At 36.1% G+C, this 20,478-nt stretch overlaps 1 protein-coding gene across 2 annotated transcripts; it reads right to left on the bottom strand.

The window, feature by feature from the left end:
- Positions 1 to 371: 371 nt before the first annotated feature.
- On the bottom strand, positions 372 to 20,457 carry LOC144967507 (26S proteasome non-ATPase regulatory subunit 13-like). Of its 2 annotated transcripts, XR_013644403.1 has the most exons (12): positions 20,264 to 20,457; positions 13,567 to 13,645; positions 12,444 to 12,478; positions 11,747 to 11,802; positions 11,180 to 11,310; positions 10,521 to 10,682; positions 8,049 to 8,264; positions 7,237 to 7,299; positions 5,085 to 5,165; positions 4,165 to 4,281; positions 2,522 to 3,177; positions 372 to 1,833 (listed from the first exon to the last, which is right to left on the bottom strand). XR_013644403.1 is itself a non-coding variant. In XM_078904879.1 (11 exons), the coding sequence occupies exons 1-11, from the start codon at positions 20,362 to 20,364 to the stop codon at positions 3,082 to 3,084; spliced, it is 1,137 nt and encodes a 378-aa protein (XP_078761005.1). In that variant the 5' UTR covers positions 20,365 to 20,452; the 3' UTR covers positions 372 to 3,081. The 2 variants fall into 2 exon arrangements, 1 of the variants encoding a protein (XP_078761005.1); XM_078904879.1 differs by having other exon boundaries at positions 372 to 3,177; positions 20,264 to 20,452.
- Positions 20,458 to 20,478: the final 21 nt, after the last annotated feature.

Here is a 20,478-nt window from a genome sequence, read left to right as displayed (position 1 = left end):
CAATTTTGGGAAATTTGCCAAAATTTGCGGAATGCCCTGATATTTGCGGCTGCAAAAAATGCAGATGACAGTACAGTGTAATCCGCATAGACAACTTCTGCTTATATCAAGACACTTTGCTTGTCCCAAATTTTCTGTTCTCATTCTAGGTGTATTCCGTTGATAATGGATAGACTATCCGCACAAATCTTTCGGCCTCTTTTTCACTCACGAAGTGCCCAAATTCACGACAAAATATGGGATGCGGCCGTTTCGGATATGCTATTTTAAAAAATTAATCAACTACGTCATGGTTTACCCATGAAAATGATTGAAATTTGGCAGATGGCAAGTGAAGGACACAAAACAAAAAAAAAGATGCACATTTGAAATATTGTAATTTACAAAATTTAATGATAAATGAAACAGCGTTCAGATGTGTGAAATAAAATAAGGATGTATGAATCAATTCAAAGGCAAATTCTAATCATAAGAATCATTATTCTGTCAGATGTTGGAAAACTAACTTCCTCAATTTTACTCAGATTTATGAGTAGAGTAACCTTATCAGCTAATGCCACAATATTTCACATCTGTTCAACTTTCATCCGTCATCGTATATTGTAACAAACAGTACAGGGACCTTTACTGAGCAGTGACTGAATTCTGGACATTTCACGACTAAATTTTATCAGCTCTCGTTTAATAAATTATATTATTATTACAATGATATTTTCAGACCTGCCACTTCACGAAAAAGGAAATCAGTATGACATTGTAAAAAAATCAGTATCTGGGGAAAAAAATCAGTATGAGACGTAAAATTATCGAATGGTTGGGCTACTCACCTAATTCTGCACAATTTGACACTTGTCACTCAAACTAACCAAAGCGTCACAACCCCCCCCCCCCCTTTATTTTTCCCCAACACCCAAAATGGCACGCACAACGCGAATTTGGCAATCGGACTACTAACTTATTTAAAGATGGTGGCACTTGGTAACGAGTCAGAAGCCAGGGACCGCGGTGGTTTACCAGTACAGCTCGCTGTCGCTTCACAAAGGAAATGAAAACTAAATAACGCGCCGTGTGTGTATTCTATCTGTGTGAGGGCATCACAAAGAGGCTCGCTACGTCATGCGATCTATCGAGATATCGCGGGACGGGTCAAAGTTCACGAGACTTGAAAATTTTAACGTGCAACGTAAAGCACAAAGTAAACGTAAAAGAGAGGGGTGGAGGGCTGCGGGCCCTTGGTCACTTGGTGAAATCGGTACGATCGGCATGCAGATCGGGAAATCGGTACGATCGGCAAGTAAATCGGGAAATCGGTAAATATGAAAAAAAGGTCTTGCAAATCGGTATGATACCGATTAATCGGTATGAACGGCAGGTCTGTATTTTGATAGAAATAAAGAAAATCATTCACAACAATTTCTCAACTCACGGCTACTTAAGAATATTACTATTATCATTACTATTACACACTATGATAATCTGAAAGAAATCAAGTCCTTCATTATAACTTCTATCCCAGCTCACATCTGCTTCAAACTTAGTTATTTCAAGGATGACCATGTTTAGTCCATTTCATTCAGAAATCTTGAAAGTTGTAAAATGGTGAATAAAACTGAGACTAAACCCAGGAGTCAAATTATTATTTTTAAAATGCTAAAACAAAATTGGATGGCATGATAAAGAGTCAGTCAGACATGGCATATGACCAAAAATTAGCACTTCTCCATGAAGGATGAAAGACCTCAGACTCTCCAATTAACAGACAGACGTGCTACCATAACACCACAGAGATGGTTACTCTCTCATTAATAAACGTTGATACTTATACAGTGCACTCTCCCGATAACGACATTCTCCGATAACGACATTGGCCCCCGGTCCCGATTTTTTTACTATATGTTATTAGTAATAAAACTCTCTAAATAATGACATACTTTTTAGACCACTCTCCGGATAACGACATTGAGTTAGCAATAATCGGCTGTGACTTTGCTAGATACAAAAATAAAAATAGCTAAAATGTTGTTTCCGGTAAGTTTCATTACATTCTCTGAGCCAGAGGCACCTCATAGCCAATGAGATCACTTTGTTATCGGCCAATGAAATGTTTAAACAAACAAGAGCAATAAATGCCCCTACTTCTGGCCCCATTATCCGCGAACAGGCCCGACTTATTGCGGAGAGGCTAGGCGTAACAGATTTTCAAGCAAGCAGCGGTTGGCTGATGAAATTCAAGCAGCGACACGGCAACAGAGGGAAAATGACACACAAAAAACAACAACAACAAAAACAAACAACAAAACTACACACACACACACTTTGTGTATTTTACATGTTTGGAAAGTCCGATCACTGATCACCCACTATGGTTGGTACATTAATGTACATTCTAAGGGTCTAACCACACCCCTTTTTCCGCCATCTTGAAATTTTCCGAATAACGACAGTTCCCGATAACGACATGCACCTCTGGTCCCGAGCCATGTCGTTATCGGGAGAGTGCACTGTATTCTTCTCGGAGTACTCAGAAGGTATGAAGTTTGATCTCAGATACAGGAGAGCTGATTTTTTTTTATGGTGGGGGGTTGTAAAGTTTGTTCTACGATTTTAGTTACTGCTTTGCCCCGTACTGCATCAATAGTATCATACACAACACTTACAGAGCTTATCTTGCACAAGTACAGGATCCCTAATTCTACCTTGTATTCATTACTCATTATATTTGTTGGAAAGACTCAACTAGAATTAAAAACACTTCAGTGGGCTTTAATTCCTTTTTGTTTATTTTTTTAAACCTCAAATCTTTTTCAGTGTAAATAAATATAAATCTTCTCATCCTAAAATGAGCAAATATTTCTTTACACACCCACATATGTGCACAAGTCCCTATCTCTAATGTGCACAAGTCCCTATCTCTAATGTGCACAAGTCCATATCTCTAATGTGCACAAGTCCCTATCTCTAAAATATTACTGCCTTTCAACTCCAAAATTAAATAAATGTATAAAATTGACTTATACATTTGATTAAAACCATACAAAAGCACAACTTGATGATAAATAGCATTTGAGACTAACACAATATCTAAGTGAGAATATCATGGGCATGGGTCTCCAGTAACCGCTCCATCAGATCAACATCTTGTAAGAGAACTCCAAGTCTTGTCTGCATACTGGCAATCTGGACAACGAAAAAAGAAAAACAAGAAAATTTTTTACATCCTTTCTTTTAGTTGACAGAGTTGACAAAAATTGTTTTTTGTTGTCTCATGCATGCAGGTATAAAAATCAAACCAAAAATGAAAAACATTTCAAATAAGTGAAAGTAATATATATATATATATACACACACATTTTTTGGCATGTTTGTTTGTGTTTTTTAAATGGATGCAATAAAAAGACACGAATCAAAACTAAAGAAATAAAGAAATCGAACTAATAAAAATAAATCAATCTAATATGAAATAGTTTATGCTGATGTGAACTTATTTGCAGCAGGGTCGCCAATTCAGTAGGAAAAATTTACTGAACTTTTACCCAAACACATAGGCCAACCCCTTGCTGAGTGCAGAACTCCTCCGTTTAAAAGGAGATTGGAAAATGTACTGAGGGTTTATGACATACTGAATTCCATAAATATATGGAAAATTGGCAAAAATGTTGCAGGTATTATAACCCAAATTGTTATAGTCATTGTTGCTTTGGAAATACTCTCAAACCTACGCAAAATATTCTCAAAGTCAGCAATGCGAAAGCAAGCCCATAATTGCAGTAGGTTCTTAGACCGGTAAATATGTGAACATTGGTCCAAGCCGTTTTAACATAACATAAATCCCAATTATTGGGTCTTGACTTAATAAATCCTCTTTGCTCCTTGTGGGTCAAAGGGTCTCTACGAGCATCTGACATCTGCTTCTGTCCTTAGCCTTCCGTTGGTCATTCATCCTGGACCCGTTATGAGGAGGTGGGACACCACCCGGAAAATCTAGTACAGGAAAAAATGTAACCCAGAATTCTGGGATATCCCGGAAAAGTGGCACCCATGCTTAACTATCTTCTTGACAGCCTCCCAGGTGAGGCTTGCCATCTTCAGTTCATCAGATAGTGAATGAATGCATCAATCATGGGTCTATAAACATGAAAGTAGGGAAACTGTAATCCTACCAACCTGTTTTCTGTCCAATACTCTTGGCTGTACCCAGGTCATGTGACATTTCTGTTCTATCTCATCTATATGGCCACGAACCAATCCAAGACTTAAAGCTTTCATCACCAACATTTCCACCTGGTGACAGAGATTTTTTTATTTTTTTTTAAACCAGCTATTTATGTGCCACTAACATAAATGTAATATTTTTTTTTTTCAAATTAAAAGACAACAAAAATTATAAACATGAATGAAGACATATTGCTGTTAATATTATAAAATTATCATCATTATTATTATTATTATTATTAATAACAAATATATGAATACGTTAGAAAAACATAATAATGATAAAATAAAGTGATAATAGATTTAAAACAGGAAATGAATTGTAATTCATTTAATCCAGATAAATGATGTATTCATTCCCTTTAAATTTGGAAAAGAAAATAATGCAAGTTAGTAAGTAAAAGATTTAGAGCACAGCCTCTCCAAAACATTTTTGATAAATTCCTCCATCTAATCATAACAGTCATCTTTACTCATTTTTCCCTTAGACTGTACGTTCTGCTGAAGGACGAGTTTATCTTCTGGCATCAAGATTCTCAGCAAAATCGAAGCCTTTAAAGATGCAATACACAGTATCAGAAAAATGTCATAATTTTTCTTAATTAATTTTTTAATTTTTTATTTGGATATTGACAGTAATTTAATGCTGTTGTGAGTCAGTCATTCATTTTATGAGGAGAAAAATTAGAGGAAGAAGAATATGGAATCTCCACCATCCAAAGGATACCAAAAGTAACTGCAGAGACATGGAGTGACCATAAAAACTGTGTTACAAATTTTAAAAAAAGAAAAAAGAAAAGAAAAGAAAAAAAGAAAAGAAAAAAAAAAAGAAAAAGAAAAAGAAAAAAAAAAGAAAAAAATGTTCAACTTACATCAGTCTTTTCAATCTTGGCAGTCTGTGCAATGTTATCAAATGTGAGCTGTCTGTCAGTAGCCGGTCTCTGGAATGTCATCTTCAAAAAAAAACAAAAAAAGAAAAAGAAAAGAGAAACGAGGGGGGGGGGGGAGAGCAGTTGCATTAGTGATTATAACGACAAGAAAAATGCTACTAACATTTATTTGGCGATGAAAACAACAACAGATTTGCTGCTAAAACTGACATCTCAACCTTTAGGAAACAAAATTCAGGGAAATTTTGGGCAATCAAGGATATAAATACAGAAGTAGTAAAATACTAACAAAAATTGTTAAAAATAGCTGGAAATTAAGATTGAGAACAAATAATCCCTGATAAAATCAGGCAAGTTGATAACTCCTAGAGAAAGTGGCATTTTTTTCTATTTAATGCCTAGTCATAGTCTTCACGGCTATGTCCCATATCATTATTATTATTATTATTATTGTAGTTATTAATATTATTATCATCATCCTCATTATAGTAGTAGTAGTAGTAGTAGTAGTAGTAGTAGTAGTAGTAGTAGTAGTAGTAGTAGTAGTAGTAGTAGTAGTAGAAGCAGTTCTTCTTCTTCTTGTCAGTATAATAATAATAAATAATAATAATAATAATAATAATAATAATAATAATAATAATAATAATAATAATAATAATAATAATAATAAAATAATAATAATTATTATTATTATTATTATTATTATAATCATCATTATTTAAGCATTACTGAGAGTTAAACATTTTTAATTTTCCAAACAATTTCGTATGATATCCATTATCAATAATTAATTTTTCACAAAAACTTCAGTGCACATCGATGAGCGATACAGTAATGTAATCTTCAAAATAATAAGGCCTCTCTGTGTAGCTTGAGTTTCAGCATAACGAAAAGGACAACATAATTGACTGGTACTCTTTTGTATTAAGATGCCATTTTGTCACAATCACAAAAGACGAAGAGACAGACACAAAGAAACCTGGAGAAAATCCATGGATAAAGAGCTTAAAGAGGCTGGCCTAACCTGGAATAATATATAAAATAATAAAATTCCCTTTATTCATCCCATAGGGGATATTTGTCTCTTGGGCCTATTCCAAGGGAAGACTGGAACAACCCAGGCATCAGCCCCCGTGCAGCAAATTGAGCTAGGGTGAAGTGACTTGCTCAAGGCCACACAATGCAGCTGCGGGTGATCGAACTCTGTACCTTTCGTATACGAAGCAAAGAACATACCACTGAGCTTCACAACCCCCTAACATTGGTGTCCATGCCATCAAAGTGTAAATTCTTGGTAGATGCCTTATGAGCCCCATGGCTCGGCAAGGAATAAGTAAGTTCTTTCCACCTGCGATGAAAGACCAAAGTTACCAAGTAACTGTCAGTTTTCCGACACAAACCAAATTTGAAACTAATCCTTTTAATCAGTAAATTGTATGCTCTGCATCTTGAGCTATCAAGGCACTAATTGACAATGCATACCAACCTTCTTGAAAATGTCAAAATCAGTAACCAATACAAAATTCATCTGTTTACTAAACATAGGCGACATCACAGATTGTCTGCCTGCCAATGACACAGCTGTGCACGCACATGATATTTCTTCTGTTGTTGACGGCCATCATTAAAAGTTAGCAATCGATCAACAGAGCTATTATGGATGTCGAACTGAAGAATAGCCATTACAACTTTAAGGAAATATATTTTCTCTACTACTTAACACTGAAGTTTACTCAGGTGTAAAATGAATACCTAGCCGTTAACAGCAGTGTCTTTGTCCGAAAAATTGTAATATCGCCTAACAGGCGGCATGTCCCATCCTATATGTTAAATGTCGCTGTTGACCAGGGACCATTAGTAAAGCTCTTTGAGCATATTTAAGTTGATATTGCGCTATATAAAAAAGCTCTTTTTTTTTTTGAAGTAACTTAAGAAAATAGTAATTGTTTTCTCTAACACTGCTGCCAAATTGCTGTGAAATTAAAATCTGTGATATTTTTCCCATTTCCATAAGTCCAAAAATGCCACCTAATTTCCTTGTTAACAATTATGGGTGATCTGTAGAAGTAGGCAGGTGTGGATAATGAAAAGAAAGTGGACAGGCAAAAAATATATCTGGAAAAGTTTGTCTCACCTCCATTAGACAAAGTAAGTTGATTTTATTCCTCATGATGGTTTCACTTGCTTTTAAGTCAGGCTGTTGAGAAAAAACAATAAATAAACTAATAAATAATAAATAGAGAAGAATTTGTGAATTAAACATTTAAAAATAGAAACAATAAATAATAATAAATAGCACTTATTATACTGTTTTGCCCCATCTAAATAAATAACAATGTGAAACTGAATGTAAGCTTCAATCTATGAGAACAGATAATGTGGATGTTTCGGGTTTCCCCTTTATCAACAAAACAAGATTAATGAAACACAGCAGACGAATGAGATAATAATGTGATAATACTTTCTTCAAGCTTCGAACAGCAACATTTACATTACCCCATCTAAACAGAATGTGAGGAAGAATGAGAGATGTTAGTATTAGTGTCTCATCCATCACGTTCTGTTGACAAGGGGAAACCTAACGTCACACTATATGTCTTTGTTAATTTAAGCTTCCATCCCAATCAATGATTGTTATTTATTTCTATTTCTTTGAGCTTCAAGCAGAGACATGTGCATCATACTATACTCCATAAAAATGATTTTCAGCACGAAAAATAGCCTAACACAGTATCGCTTCATGAATGGTATTGGGTAAATAGAAAGAAAGGTCAAATATGAAAAATAAAAAAGTGAGGGGGAGGGGGGGGAAGAGGGTTGAGAGGGTTGAGAGACAGAGAACAAAAAAAAAAAAAGAAAATAATTAGATGAAAATGAAAACGAAAGAAAAAAAAAAAGGAAAAAAAGGGAAAAAAGAAGAAAAGATGGAGAGAACTCTGCACTCACCTGCTGAGCCCATTTTTCCTTCAACGTCTCAAACTTGTCAATGTCTCCACTGTTAAAGGCGTAGAGGAGGTCCACCAACCATTCCTTGTCCGTTCCCTTCAGGGAAGCCAGGATATCATGGGCCAAAAGTTCACCAAAGTTGTAAACACCCTCGCCAATGACGGCGGCCAGACCAATGTTGAAGGCCCTTTCAACTTGCTCTGCTGAAGGCATATCCTGAAAAGAAAAAAAAGCAAATGTCAATGCTTGTTTGTATGTTTTTGTTTTTAAGAGTTTTACAGCACTTGTGACACATTAATGTCATATCAGAGCCAGTAAAAAGGAAGAAAATGGGATAGTAAAAAGTTCTATAATTACAGTTAAAGCACCCAAGAAAAGGGAAGACAAAAGCGAAATTGGTTCAAATAGGAAACAGATGTTGATTCCAAGAGCACACTATGAAAGTACTTAGTTTGAGATCACCTAAAAGTCTCATCCATACACAAGAACAGGTCCCCACTAAGAGGAATACACTTAAATGTTTACAAATCATATATAACATGTAAACAAAGCATAATACAGTGCATAACAGAGAGATGATTTACAAGGAAAAAAATATCATCTCCCAAAACTAACTATACCTTGGACTGTTTCACTCTCAGCAAGGATATCCGGCCAGTACAATGGACAAAGCCAAAAAATCTCATTCCACGACAAATACAGAAAGCAAGTTGGAAAACAGATTCAGGGGGATAGACGACATAGTAAGTACCTCCCTGCCCACTATGGGAGGTCAGGATCCCCACCCAGAAATGTCGATGCTTGAAGCTCGAAGAAACAGATGACAATAGTCAAATGGAATGGAAGCCTTAATTTAATAAATGAAGGCAGAAAATGTGGACGTTTCGGGTCTCCCATTTGTCAACAAAATACGATAGAAGAAACACTAGAAAAGAATGAGAGATGATGGAATGACATTGTTAAGGTGAATTTTTAAAAAATAATTTTTTAAACAAAATAAAATTGAGCTTTTATATAGCGCAATATCCACTAAACGTGCTCAAAGCGATTTACAAGGGGTCCCTGACCAACAGCAATACTTAACAGGTATAACAAGAGATGACGCCTGTTAGACGATATCACAATTTTTGTTAACAACAGGGACAATGCTGTTAACAGCCAGATATGTGAATAAAGAGCCTTTTCCAACTACTCAACTATGCGCCGGGCGAGTGAGACTCGAACCCAGGACCTTCCAATATGTCATACCTCAAGACCACATAGCCGCACAAATGAGAGATGAGAAAATGGCATAGTTGAGGTGAATAAACAAAACATTCTCTCAATCCTCATTCGCCTTTAGTGTTTTGTTAACAAAGGGGAAACCTGAACTGTCCATATTATCTGTCTTTATCAATTAAATTGATAATAACAAGAAATGAAGTGAGAAGGAAAGTGCTAAAAGACAACAAAGAATAAAAACTTTGCAGCGGCGATGGGGGCTCGGACCCACGACATTACTGGTATGACAACTCCGCCTGGCCGGGGAAATTGTGACCCTAATGTATGAACTATCCACGACCCCCCCTCCCCCCCCCAAAAAAAGTCGCTTCAAATGCAAGTCTATCGAGAACCATTTCTCCCGGACTTCTTGAGGTCACGGGTTCAACACACACAATTAATTAAGTTGAGGCTGCCATTCTAGTTGACTATTGCTAGTGAAGAAAGGAAAGAGGAGAAATGTAATTCATATGGAAGGTAATGTTGACTAGTTAGAACGACGTCATGTCATTAACTGACACTTGATATTTTTTCAAACAGTAATGACTTTGATACCTTGTGAATCAAAAAAATAATTAATCTATTCCTTGACTCACCCATTTAAACAAACTTATTAATATCATATTACGTAATCCCTTTATTAATTTACCTTTCTGAAAAAGTCATGTGCACAGAACCCTCGCACTTGTATGATGAGATATAAATGTTCATTATTCGATCCTGGTCCCTTTGTTGTAAAGCAAGCGAGTGCCCTACCAACTGTGCTATCAGAACACCCACATTTATTCCTTAACAGAATATATTTGATAGAAAATTGGGGAAAAAAAAAAAAAAAGATAAAAACAGAACAAAAACAAATAACAAAAAAAAAAAAACAACAAAACAATGAAATCCACAAACACAATTATTTGGGGGTCTTGATAGCTCAGTTGGTAGAGCACTCGCTTTACACGCAAAGGGACCGAGATCAATCCCGGGTGCAGTCGAGATTTATTTACCCACCCCCTCTATCCACCCAGCAGTGATTAGGTAGCTGGGTCTCAGAGATCTGGTGGAGAGTACTTTGCGATAGACATAGACTAGCGTCCTATCCAAAGGGTAACGAGCAATTGCTATTGTCTGTTTCACGCTAAAGAAACCGGGATAAACTCCAGCTCCAGGAGCCTAAGGGTTCTAAAGGACTACTTTTTTAAAAACAAATTATTTATTTACCTTGAGATCAGTACATCCAAGAAATCGTAACGCTTCCTGATAGTATTGGGCATGGTTCCCCATCAGCTTGTGGTAGTTGCTGGTCAACTCATAAAATCTACTGTGGACAGAGGTCACTCCATCAATGTCGTCCAGGATCTTTTGGCTTTCCTCTATTAATAACTGGAAAAGAAATAATCAGAGAAACAATTAACTTTAAAAAATAAATGGCCAAATTGAATTTGATGGAGAAATTGATAATGTCAAAATAAAAACCTAGGCACGTCCATTTGTTCTCACCATACACACAGTCGCAATTATCTTTGAAGCATGGAGTTGCGACTTAATGACAAGACAAGAAGAATAGGATTCAATAGTCATGACATCACTTCCCTCATAACGACGCATAGTAACTTAGTAACTGGCTCTAAACTATCGGAACAATGGCGAGCATAAAAGTGTATCCAGAGGAGAAAATCATTATAAATCTGATCATGTTTTGACTTTTATATATTCTGATCACATGATACGTGAAAAAGTTCTAGCCAGCATGAAGAATAAAAAGTACAGATTTTCTTTGTTTAGAATCAAGCTGCTCATTGCTGGGCAGACATGACATCGAACTATTAAATCCTATTACGAAGAGAAAAAGAGGGTAAAATGAGCTAAAATGGCAATACCTTGACAGGAGCAAATTCCTTGTTACGGAGGTGGATAATACCAATGCTGGTCATGCACAAAACTTTGGCCTCTTCGCAGGTTTTCACCTTCTCTTTGATCTTCTGTAGGAACTCTATTGCCTGCTTGGAGTCTTTAGAGACAGAAGGTTGGATAATTTTGGAAATAAATCTAAAATTGGCAAGAAATTTTTAAAAATTAATCTATAAATGTTTTAATTATTTAGCATTTTATTATTTTACAAGGCAACATGGGGAAAAATAATACTAAACAAATAACTAACAAAGAAAATGGAGAAAATACTGTGTAGAATCTTAACAAAAATTAAAAATCAATTATTTAGAATTAATCATAATGTCAAATATCATACAATTTAAGAGGAGAGCATATAACTATAAGCGCTTTGAGTCTGATGTCTAGGATTATAGCGCAATAAATATACGTTTTCAGAATTATTATTATAATCATTCAGAGGTATGAATATGAAAATACATACAAAGAACTTTTTAAGCATATATTTACGTTGAAGGTTTATAATTGCAATTGAGATGAATGCAAATATTTCATACCTGTGATCTGTCTTACAATAATAACACATAGCTCTGTCAGGGACAAGGAGTTGATTCTGTAAAATGAAGAAAGAGAAAAGAAACACAATAAATACATGATTGAATAAAAAAAGTCTATTACTTCTTCAAAATTATGAATTTTAAATGTCATTGTAATTCCTGATAAGATAATGGCAAAGCTACTACCCACAATGCCTGTAAACGGGGATAGAACAAGATCAGCAAAAGGAATTTGCTTTAAAATTCAGTATTTTAAATTAAAAATTCCCCCCCCCCCCCCCCCCCCCTACCGAAACACTGAAGGCACAAAAACCTATATTATTCTATTTAAAATCTGGTTCACTAAAAAAAGTCATGACACCCATTTAAAATTACGAATTTCTATATAGAAGCCCAATTTTTTTTAAAGTGCTGTAGTAAACACATTTAAATTGATAATATTCCACATGTAAACATCACCAAATCATCAAATGCCCGGACAAAATCAAGAATTTAAAAAAATTCAGAAAGCCTGTCAGGATTTATTTAACTTAAACCTCCACAAAACAAAACTGGAAAATCCAATGGTAAAAGTGTGATTGGACAGCTAAAGTCTTTTTGATTTTAAATTCTCATTGAGATAAGAATGGATCAAATGGTTGGAAAATATTTATTATTAAAACAGTCTCTCAAAATTTAAAATCAAAAGCAAACTTACCTGTGCTCAAAGTCTGACAGAAAGTTCTCATAAAGCTGAAAAAAAAAAGATAAATAAATAAAAAATAGATAATAAAAATTGAACTTAAAGACGATAAGATTAGATTTATATGTTGTAAATAAAAATTTGAAGAAAGAAAGAAGCTGGAGAATCATATTCTACACAAAATCCCGAGTGAGAACTACAGGCTCAATATGAGACATGAATGGAACTTGCCAGGACCAATTTCGTAGAAAAAGTTTGCAGAGAGCGCTAAATTTAAATTACAAAGACAGACACAAAAAGAGCAGTCCTGACTGAAGCAGACCTGCCAAATTGAAAACTTCAAATTTAGTCATTCTTATGTCAATTTTTAGTAATCTGACATGGAAATGAAATAATATACAGGGTTGTCAATTCAGGAGGCAAAAAATTACTGAACTTTTACCAAAAAAACGTATTGAACGACATCTTTCTGAGTGCTGAACTCCAGTAAAAAGACTTTATGTACTGACGTGGTGATTGGGTTTATAATTAATATACTGAATTCCATATATATATATATACAGAATATTGGCAACCTTGAATGTAGTCTAGCATCAACTTTTATTTTCAATAAGCTTTAATGAAATTGGAGCCTAAATTTCGTAATTCTATTCGAGTGGCTATGTGGTCTTGTGGTATGACACTCGCTTTCGGATCAGATGGTCATGGGTTCGAGCCTTGTGTTGAGTCTTTGGAAAAGACTCTTTACTCACATTTTCTCACCATACTCAGGTGTAAAATGAGTACCTGGTCGTCAACAGCGTTGTCTCTGTCCAAAAAGAATTTGCAATAACTCCTTACAGGCGTCATGCCACGTTGTACTTGTTAAGTTTTGCTATTCGCTAGGGACCCTTTGTAAAGCGCTTTGAGCACATTTAGTGGATATTGCACTATATAAAAGCTCAAGTTTTTTGGGGGTTTTTTTTTTGTTTTCTTATCCAAACTCAATTCTACGAATTTTTCGTTATGGTAAGCAGATCTGCATATAGCCCAAAACTTTGAGGAGCAGCACTTAATGAAAATAAAAGTAAGTCTTGTTGCAAATGAAAGTACAATAAAGCTTAACTAAATAAATAAAATAAATCACACTTAGAGTTACCCTTAAGAGACCATCACCCTTGGAAAATGTTGGACTCTTGACGAATTCAAGTAACTTCAAAGTCAGCTGGTGCCATAATCTGGAAAAAAAAAATGAGGAGAAATACATTAGTGTTGCCAATTCAGAGGCAAAAATTTACTGAATTTTTAAACAAACACATTGACATACCCTAGTCCCCTCTCTGAGTGCTGAAGTCAAGTAAAAAGACATTATGTATTTACTTTTTTTTTTCTCCATTTAGCATGTGATTGGAAAATATACTGAGGGTTTATGCGGCCATGTGGTCTAGTTTCGGATCGGAAGTTCCTGGGTTAGAGCCTCGCACTCGACGCATAGTTGAGTCCCAAGAAAAGGCTCTTTACTCACATTCTCTCACCGTACTCAGGTGTAAAATGACTACCTGGCCGTTAACAGCGTTGTCTTTGTCCGAAAAATTGTAATATCACCTAACAGGCGTCATGTCCCGTCCTACATGCTAAATGTTGCTGTTGACCAGGGACCCCTTGTAGTGGATATTACGCTATATAAAGCTCAATTTTAAAAAAAAATTTTTTATAACATACTTAATTCTTACTAATTCCACCAAACTAGTTGTCCCCTATTTACACAAAAACGTTGGGTGGAATGAGATCTTTTTCTAACTTCGGACCCTCTGTTTGGAAGGCCTTACCACAGACTGTTTGTTTGTTTGTTTTTAAGGGTTTTACGGCGCGTGCAACACATTTAGGTTATATCAGCGCCAGTAAAAGGTACTTGTGAAAAATAATCTTTGTCAATTTTTAAATGTTTGCTTAACTTAAAACGTATCCGTTTCGATTTTTAGAATGTCTTGTGATATGAGAAGCAAGTTAGGTGTCTAGTTTGTGTTGTGTTGTGTGTGTGTGAGAGAGTGAGTATCTTTCAGCCAAAGCTATTTGTAATGTAAGTGCTTAGTCTGATGTCTCGGAGTTATAGCGCTAATAATAATAATAATAATAATAATAACAATAATAGTAATAATAATAATAATAATAGCAACAATAATACTTTTTTTAAAATTATAAATTCTAAAAAGATCAAAGGCAAAAACAAAATAATCATTAAAAAACATGGTTCACCAGAACAGATCATAATGACCATAAACAGTTAATCAAATAAAAAATTTTAATATTTAGTTTGACTTTTCATGAAAACTTTTTTTAAAAACAATAAAACGTGATAAACCCCATCATGCACACACATATATATTTGCAGGACTGATAGCCGAGCATCTTTATGGGCTTGACTGATTTAACCTTGTTGTACTAGTACTAGACATTAATTATTTCGCGTTTTGTGGCGAGAATATGGGGGTCCTGATAGCTCAGTTGGTAGAGCACTCGCTTAACATGCAAAGGGACTGAGATCGACCCTGGGTGCAGTCGAGATTTTTTCTGACCCCCCTGTCCACCCAGCAGTGATTGGGTAGTTGGGCCTGTTAGATCTGGCAGAAAGTACTTTGTGATAGACTAGCATCCTATCCAAAGGATAGCAAGAAATTGCTATTGTCCGATTCATGCTATAGAAACTGGGATAAACTCTGGCTCCATTGGCTTTATGGCTCTGAAGGACTACATTTTTTTTGAGTGTGAGAATATTTCATTACAACAAAATGAACCCATAACAAGTTGGGTTATCTGACCTGCAAATGAATCGAAATCGTGCAACTCAACAAGTGACCATGACCCAGCAGTACAGCCTCACAACACACACCCCTGGTCAAAGTCAAAGTCAAGGTGAAAGCAGCTGGGTCAGGTCAGGTAACTTGGTGTGCAATTATGACAATAATATGCAAATGAGGATATGGGCATTGGTAAAGGAGAGAGGTCACTGTCGCCATCTTGTTTTGTACAGAGATTGCTGTTCTTGATAAAACATAGTAAAGATTAGTTCTGGAGTGAAGTGATAGTGGTGGTGGAGGTCGGGGGGATAACTGGCTTGTGTACCGGAGACTAGGTTGCCACTTAGCTAATCTTATCAAAAAGAGGAAAATGAGGGGAAGGGAATGTGATGAGTGAGTGAGTGAGTGAGAGAGAGAGAGAGAGAGAGAGAGAGAGAGAGAGAGAGAGGGAGGGAGGCAGGGAGGGAGAGGGAGAGAGAGAGAGAGAGGGGGGGAGAGAGAGAGAGAGAGAGAGAGAGAGAGAGAGGGGGGGGGGGGGGGGGAGAGAGAGAGAGAGAGAGAGAGAGAGAGAGCGGTTGTATTATGATTTTGAAAAAAAAAAACCTAAATTAAAATTAAAACTAAAACATTAAAGGTAGCGTCAATTGCCAAGGACCTTGACAATTGTCAAATCGTCAATTGCCAAGGACCGTGTCAGTTCATCAACTACGCATGTGTACTTTTAACTGCCACGGAGTACCTTTAGTGTCACGAAGTGATGCATTGCCACAAAGTGATGTTATGTATTAATATTAATTAATACTCTCTTTTACTCTTCTTTCTCTCTCTGTGTCATTTTCCCTTTTTATTTTCTCTATCACACACACTCTCTCTCTGTCATTTTCTCTTTTCCCTCTCTGCCATTTTTTCCTCTGTGTATGTATTTCTCTGTCATCCCCCCCCCCCCCCCCCCCCTCTCTCTCTCTCTCTCATATTTCCTCATTTTGTCATGGACCTTGCCAGTTGGTAGATCATCAACTATTTACTATTAATGCCACGGATTGATCTTGTTGCACAAATATTTTACGTTAATTTTTCCGTATTAAGACGATGTGCAGTATATTTCCTTTAAAATAAAGGAAATCTGACTTTTCTCTTTTAATCTAGGACATCTTGGCAGGGATTTGCCACTTCGTCTTTCTGTTTTTTTCCCCCCACTGAATCCGAAATCAACAGTAATTTTTGTTTGATATTATCTTAACTCATCTTGGAATTCGTGAAAAGACATAAAAATTAAAAACAAATGCCAACAAGTGTTGACTTGATCCTTTCCACAACGATTGACAAGGAATGAGTGAATGGCGAATGGAAGAAAAGAAAGTGACCGGGTTCGAGATTCGTATGCGTGCAAATCGAGGCTCGGCTGAAATCACCACATGCAGCTGATTGAGGCCCGACTGAAATCACCACATGCGGCCGAAGAGTTCCAATTTGACTCCTTGGCAATTGATGAACCGTCAACTACCAAGGACTCACTCCTTGGCAATTGACACTTCCAACATTAAAAAAATTTTATGGCTGCCTCTATATAGGTAGTCGCATCGCCCGTGGCTGAGCCGCTGATCGAGCCCCGATATCGATGTTACGGCTCTGGAGTGAAAATTGTGTTAACCGGTGAACATAGTTTTACTTCCATTGCCGTGGAATCGCTTCCTGTGCACTAATTTCGTCACTTCCGGTCTCATTTTAAAGAGGAGAAGCCAGCGCATCAGGCGGCGTTTTCAGATTTTTAATCCGTTCATTCTTTGTTCAGATGCCAGCTGTTTGAAAATTTGGTAAGTTTTAACTTCATTTTAAATACATTTTTCATTATATTACCTATTTTTAATTAATGTTATATTATTCGCCAACCATTTTTCTCTATTTGTGTGAATTTTGGTGGTGATTGATGCTGGCGAAAGCGTCTTTTAGTGACTTTAAATACGACGCGTGTTCATGAAGTTGGCGACGGCCAACCAGGATTGCCTCTCGATGTATCCCCGAGTCTCCTGTGTACAGTGCAGTCTGTAAACTATCGACTGCGTTTGCTTTTGTGACTTGTATAAATAATTTCAAGCTGAATAATTGCTGTAAAAAGACTGAAAATAGTCCCATCCATAATTTTAGTTTTATTTTATGAATGAATGTTGAAACTGAAATGACTTTTTAACTGGGATGATACCGGACAACTAAAAATTATGTTCCACTGATATTATTTTTTATCTTTTATTTTTGTTTGTTCTGCAGGTTAAGTGTGTTGGTTTAATTTAATGTGGTTAATTTCAATACAAATAATACAGAATAGCATGATAGAGTCAATTCAAGTGAAAGTATATTTCATTCATTACTTTACTCTTTACCACAACAAAAATTATTATATAACTTTTAATTTTGTTGATTTAATCATAATCGAAGTACTTTTTTTGTTTTCAGAGTCAGACGTTCATTATGACACCACATTTTCATGTTTCATTTCCTGCCTTGTATTTTTAAATATGAAATTGAAATAACAACATGAATTTGATTGTCTGCCACCTCCAACTCCAGTCGTCTGCCGCCTCTAACTCCAGTCGTCTGTCTTGTATTTTTAAATATGAGATTGAAATAACAACGTGAATTTGATTGTCTGCCACCTCCAACTCCCGTCATCTGCCTCCTCCAGCTCCAATAATCTGCCTTGTATTTTTAAATATGAAATTGAAATAACAACATGAATTTGATTGTCTGCCACCTCCAACTCCAGTCGTCTGCCGCCTCGAACTCCAGTCGTCTGTCTTGTATTTTTAAATATGAAATTGAAATAACAACATGAATTTGATTGTCTGCCACCTCCAACTCCCGTCGTCTGCCTCCTCCAGCTCCAATGATCTGCCTCGTATTTTTAAATATGAAATTGAAATAGCAACATGAATTTGATCATCTGCCGCCTCCAACTCCAGTCGTCTGCCTCCTCCAGCTCCAATGATCTGCCTCGTATTTTTAAATATGAAATTGAAGTAACAACATGAATTCGATCGTCAGTCTCCCCCAACTACTTCTGTATCATTGCTTGGACTTCGATGTATTTATTCAGTATCATTACCTGGATATTGCCTGTGTCTACATTCCATGCAGCCAACAACCCAGAGTGCCTAGATTTTGTTGTCTTCTGTCTTTTGCCACATCTCAGCCATCTTATGGATTTAAGCGAGTCAGTACGTGAGTACCCTTTAATTATCTGTTCTCTTAGTGATGTTGAATGCAAAGCAATTATCAAATTTTCTAAAGTTCATTTCAATTTTAATGTAGTTTAATAGTTAGTCATATGATACATCTCTTCGAGATGTTCAGTTTGATATATGACATGCCTATGTTGCAGAAAGTTTGCAAAGTGTCGGTATTTATCGGCTTATTGTTTGTTATTATGTAATATGTTACGTAATATTCAATTTTGCATTTTCAGGTTAAGTTTTCTCTACCACTCTTATGTAGTTCTTGTTTTTAATTTTGCATTTTTATCACTGACCATGTTTGCATATATAAAGCGGCAAGCTTGTTTCTCCCGAGTACTGTTGGTGCCCAAATGTCTTGTCCAAGGATGCAAAAACATTGGGCAGTAAATTTGCAAGTTGCATTTACTGACACTTGTTCAACTTTATTTCTAGCCCTGTTCATTGTTTTTTGTTTTTTTTTCTTCTCTCCGAATACCAGTCATCTTTCGTCTGTTGCTCATTTGCCAATGCCAAATATTAAGTGCCTTCCCCCAAGGACACAACTTTAGTGTCTAAATTCATACGTTTACGCTCCTTTCCTCTTGTTTTAACAATTTTTGTGTTCAAAATTAATCATAGCCATAGTATTGTAAGCATATTCTGGAAGAAGACCACCCTCAAATCTGTTTTTAAAGTTATTATCCGTTCCTCGCGCCTTTTTTTTCATTTTCTAGGGTTATGTAATTGCATGACGTTGCATAATATTGCATAATAATCATTTAATTTTTTTTTAATTTGCTTCGTCTTTCCTTTGCGATCATTTTGATATATGGTTTTATATGTATTCCACCCCAAATAACCGTGATTTTCCATTTCCCCGCTTTTCGGTTGCTCTCTGGTCACAGTTTTAGTTTCTTTTTTCCTCTTATATTATATTAAGTATTTTGGTCCACTTTTGCGGACTAATAATCCCGTAACTTTGGTTCTAATTGTCACATTGTCATAATTTTGGTACCATTGAAAAGTGTATTTCTTGCAGAATAGCATGAGACTATTTTGAAAACAATTGCTGCAATCTCAAATTTTCATGCAACTACCTACTCTATAGGTATTCTCATCCTGGATGAGAATAAAACAGTCGAGCTCTCATCCTGGGTGAGAATAGAAAAACATTCGACCTCACTCTCATCCTGGGTGAGAATAGAGGTAGTGGCACCTTTTCGATATTTAGGTACACCCCTGTATTAACCAACAGGTAGGGTTAGCTTAGCCCGAGTATGTTTCTCTTTTTACGTCCAGTACCACTAAAAGCAGTCACGTGAGAGAAAATGATGATCGGCTGAAAGTAGCGAGGCGGGGGGCTAGGGGGTGAGAATAGCGAGAAGGTGCCACTACCTCTATTCTCATCCAGGATGAGAATAGTCACTCCCTTTTTTTATTTCCTTTTAATTTTAACTTTCTATTTTTTGGACAATCTTTTTCATCTGACACAGTGGTATCGGGTTTAAGCAGTTTAAGATACTATTTTTTGAAAATCATTACAATGGCACGCTTAAAAAAATAATAAATGGCAACATTTAAATTTCAAATAAATTTGGCGACTCTTTTGGTTGTTTCTGATTCTGTACTGAACTGTGTAAACATGGGGGAGGGACCTTGCTTCTTTACCAATGCCAGAATTTGAGAGAATATCAATCCCGCTTTTTAACTAGTTTAAGACTTTAAAAATGTATCAAAAACTCGCCGCAATCAACAGAACTCAAACTCAAATCAAATCTGATGAGTCACTTGGCTTGTCTCGAGTTTGTTCGTGAGTTGGGTTCTGATATTGTTTAACAAGAAAACTCACTTTTTATTATATAATTCCTCAATAGCTGCCCATTCAGTAGCTGCATCTCCTGTGCTTTTACGCTGTTGTTCAGCTAAATAACTTGCTACGTCTCTCGGCATGTCTGATTCTTGAGTTCGTTTGTTCTGTTATTTTCTGTCATCCACAATGGAAATGCAAGCCGGACAAGCATAACTGATTTTCAATTGTAAAAGAGTCTGTTTGAGGTTCCGGTT

This window comes from Berghia stephanieae, chromosome 3, assembly GCF_034508935.2.
Source record: "Berghia stephanieae isolate SIO BIC M18660-M18661 chromosome 3, UCSD_Bste_1.3, whole genome shotgun sequence".
Classification (NCBI taxonomy): domain Eukaryota; kingdom Metazoa; phylum Mollusca; class Gastropoda; order Nudibranchia; family Aeolidiidae; genus Berghia; species Berghia stephanieae.
This window is presented reverse-complemented; position numbering and strand designations above follow the sequence as displayed.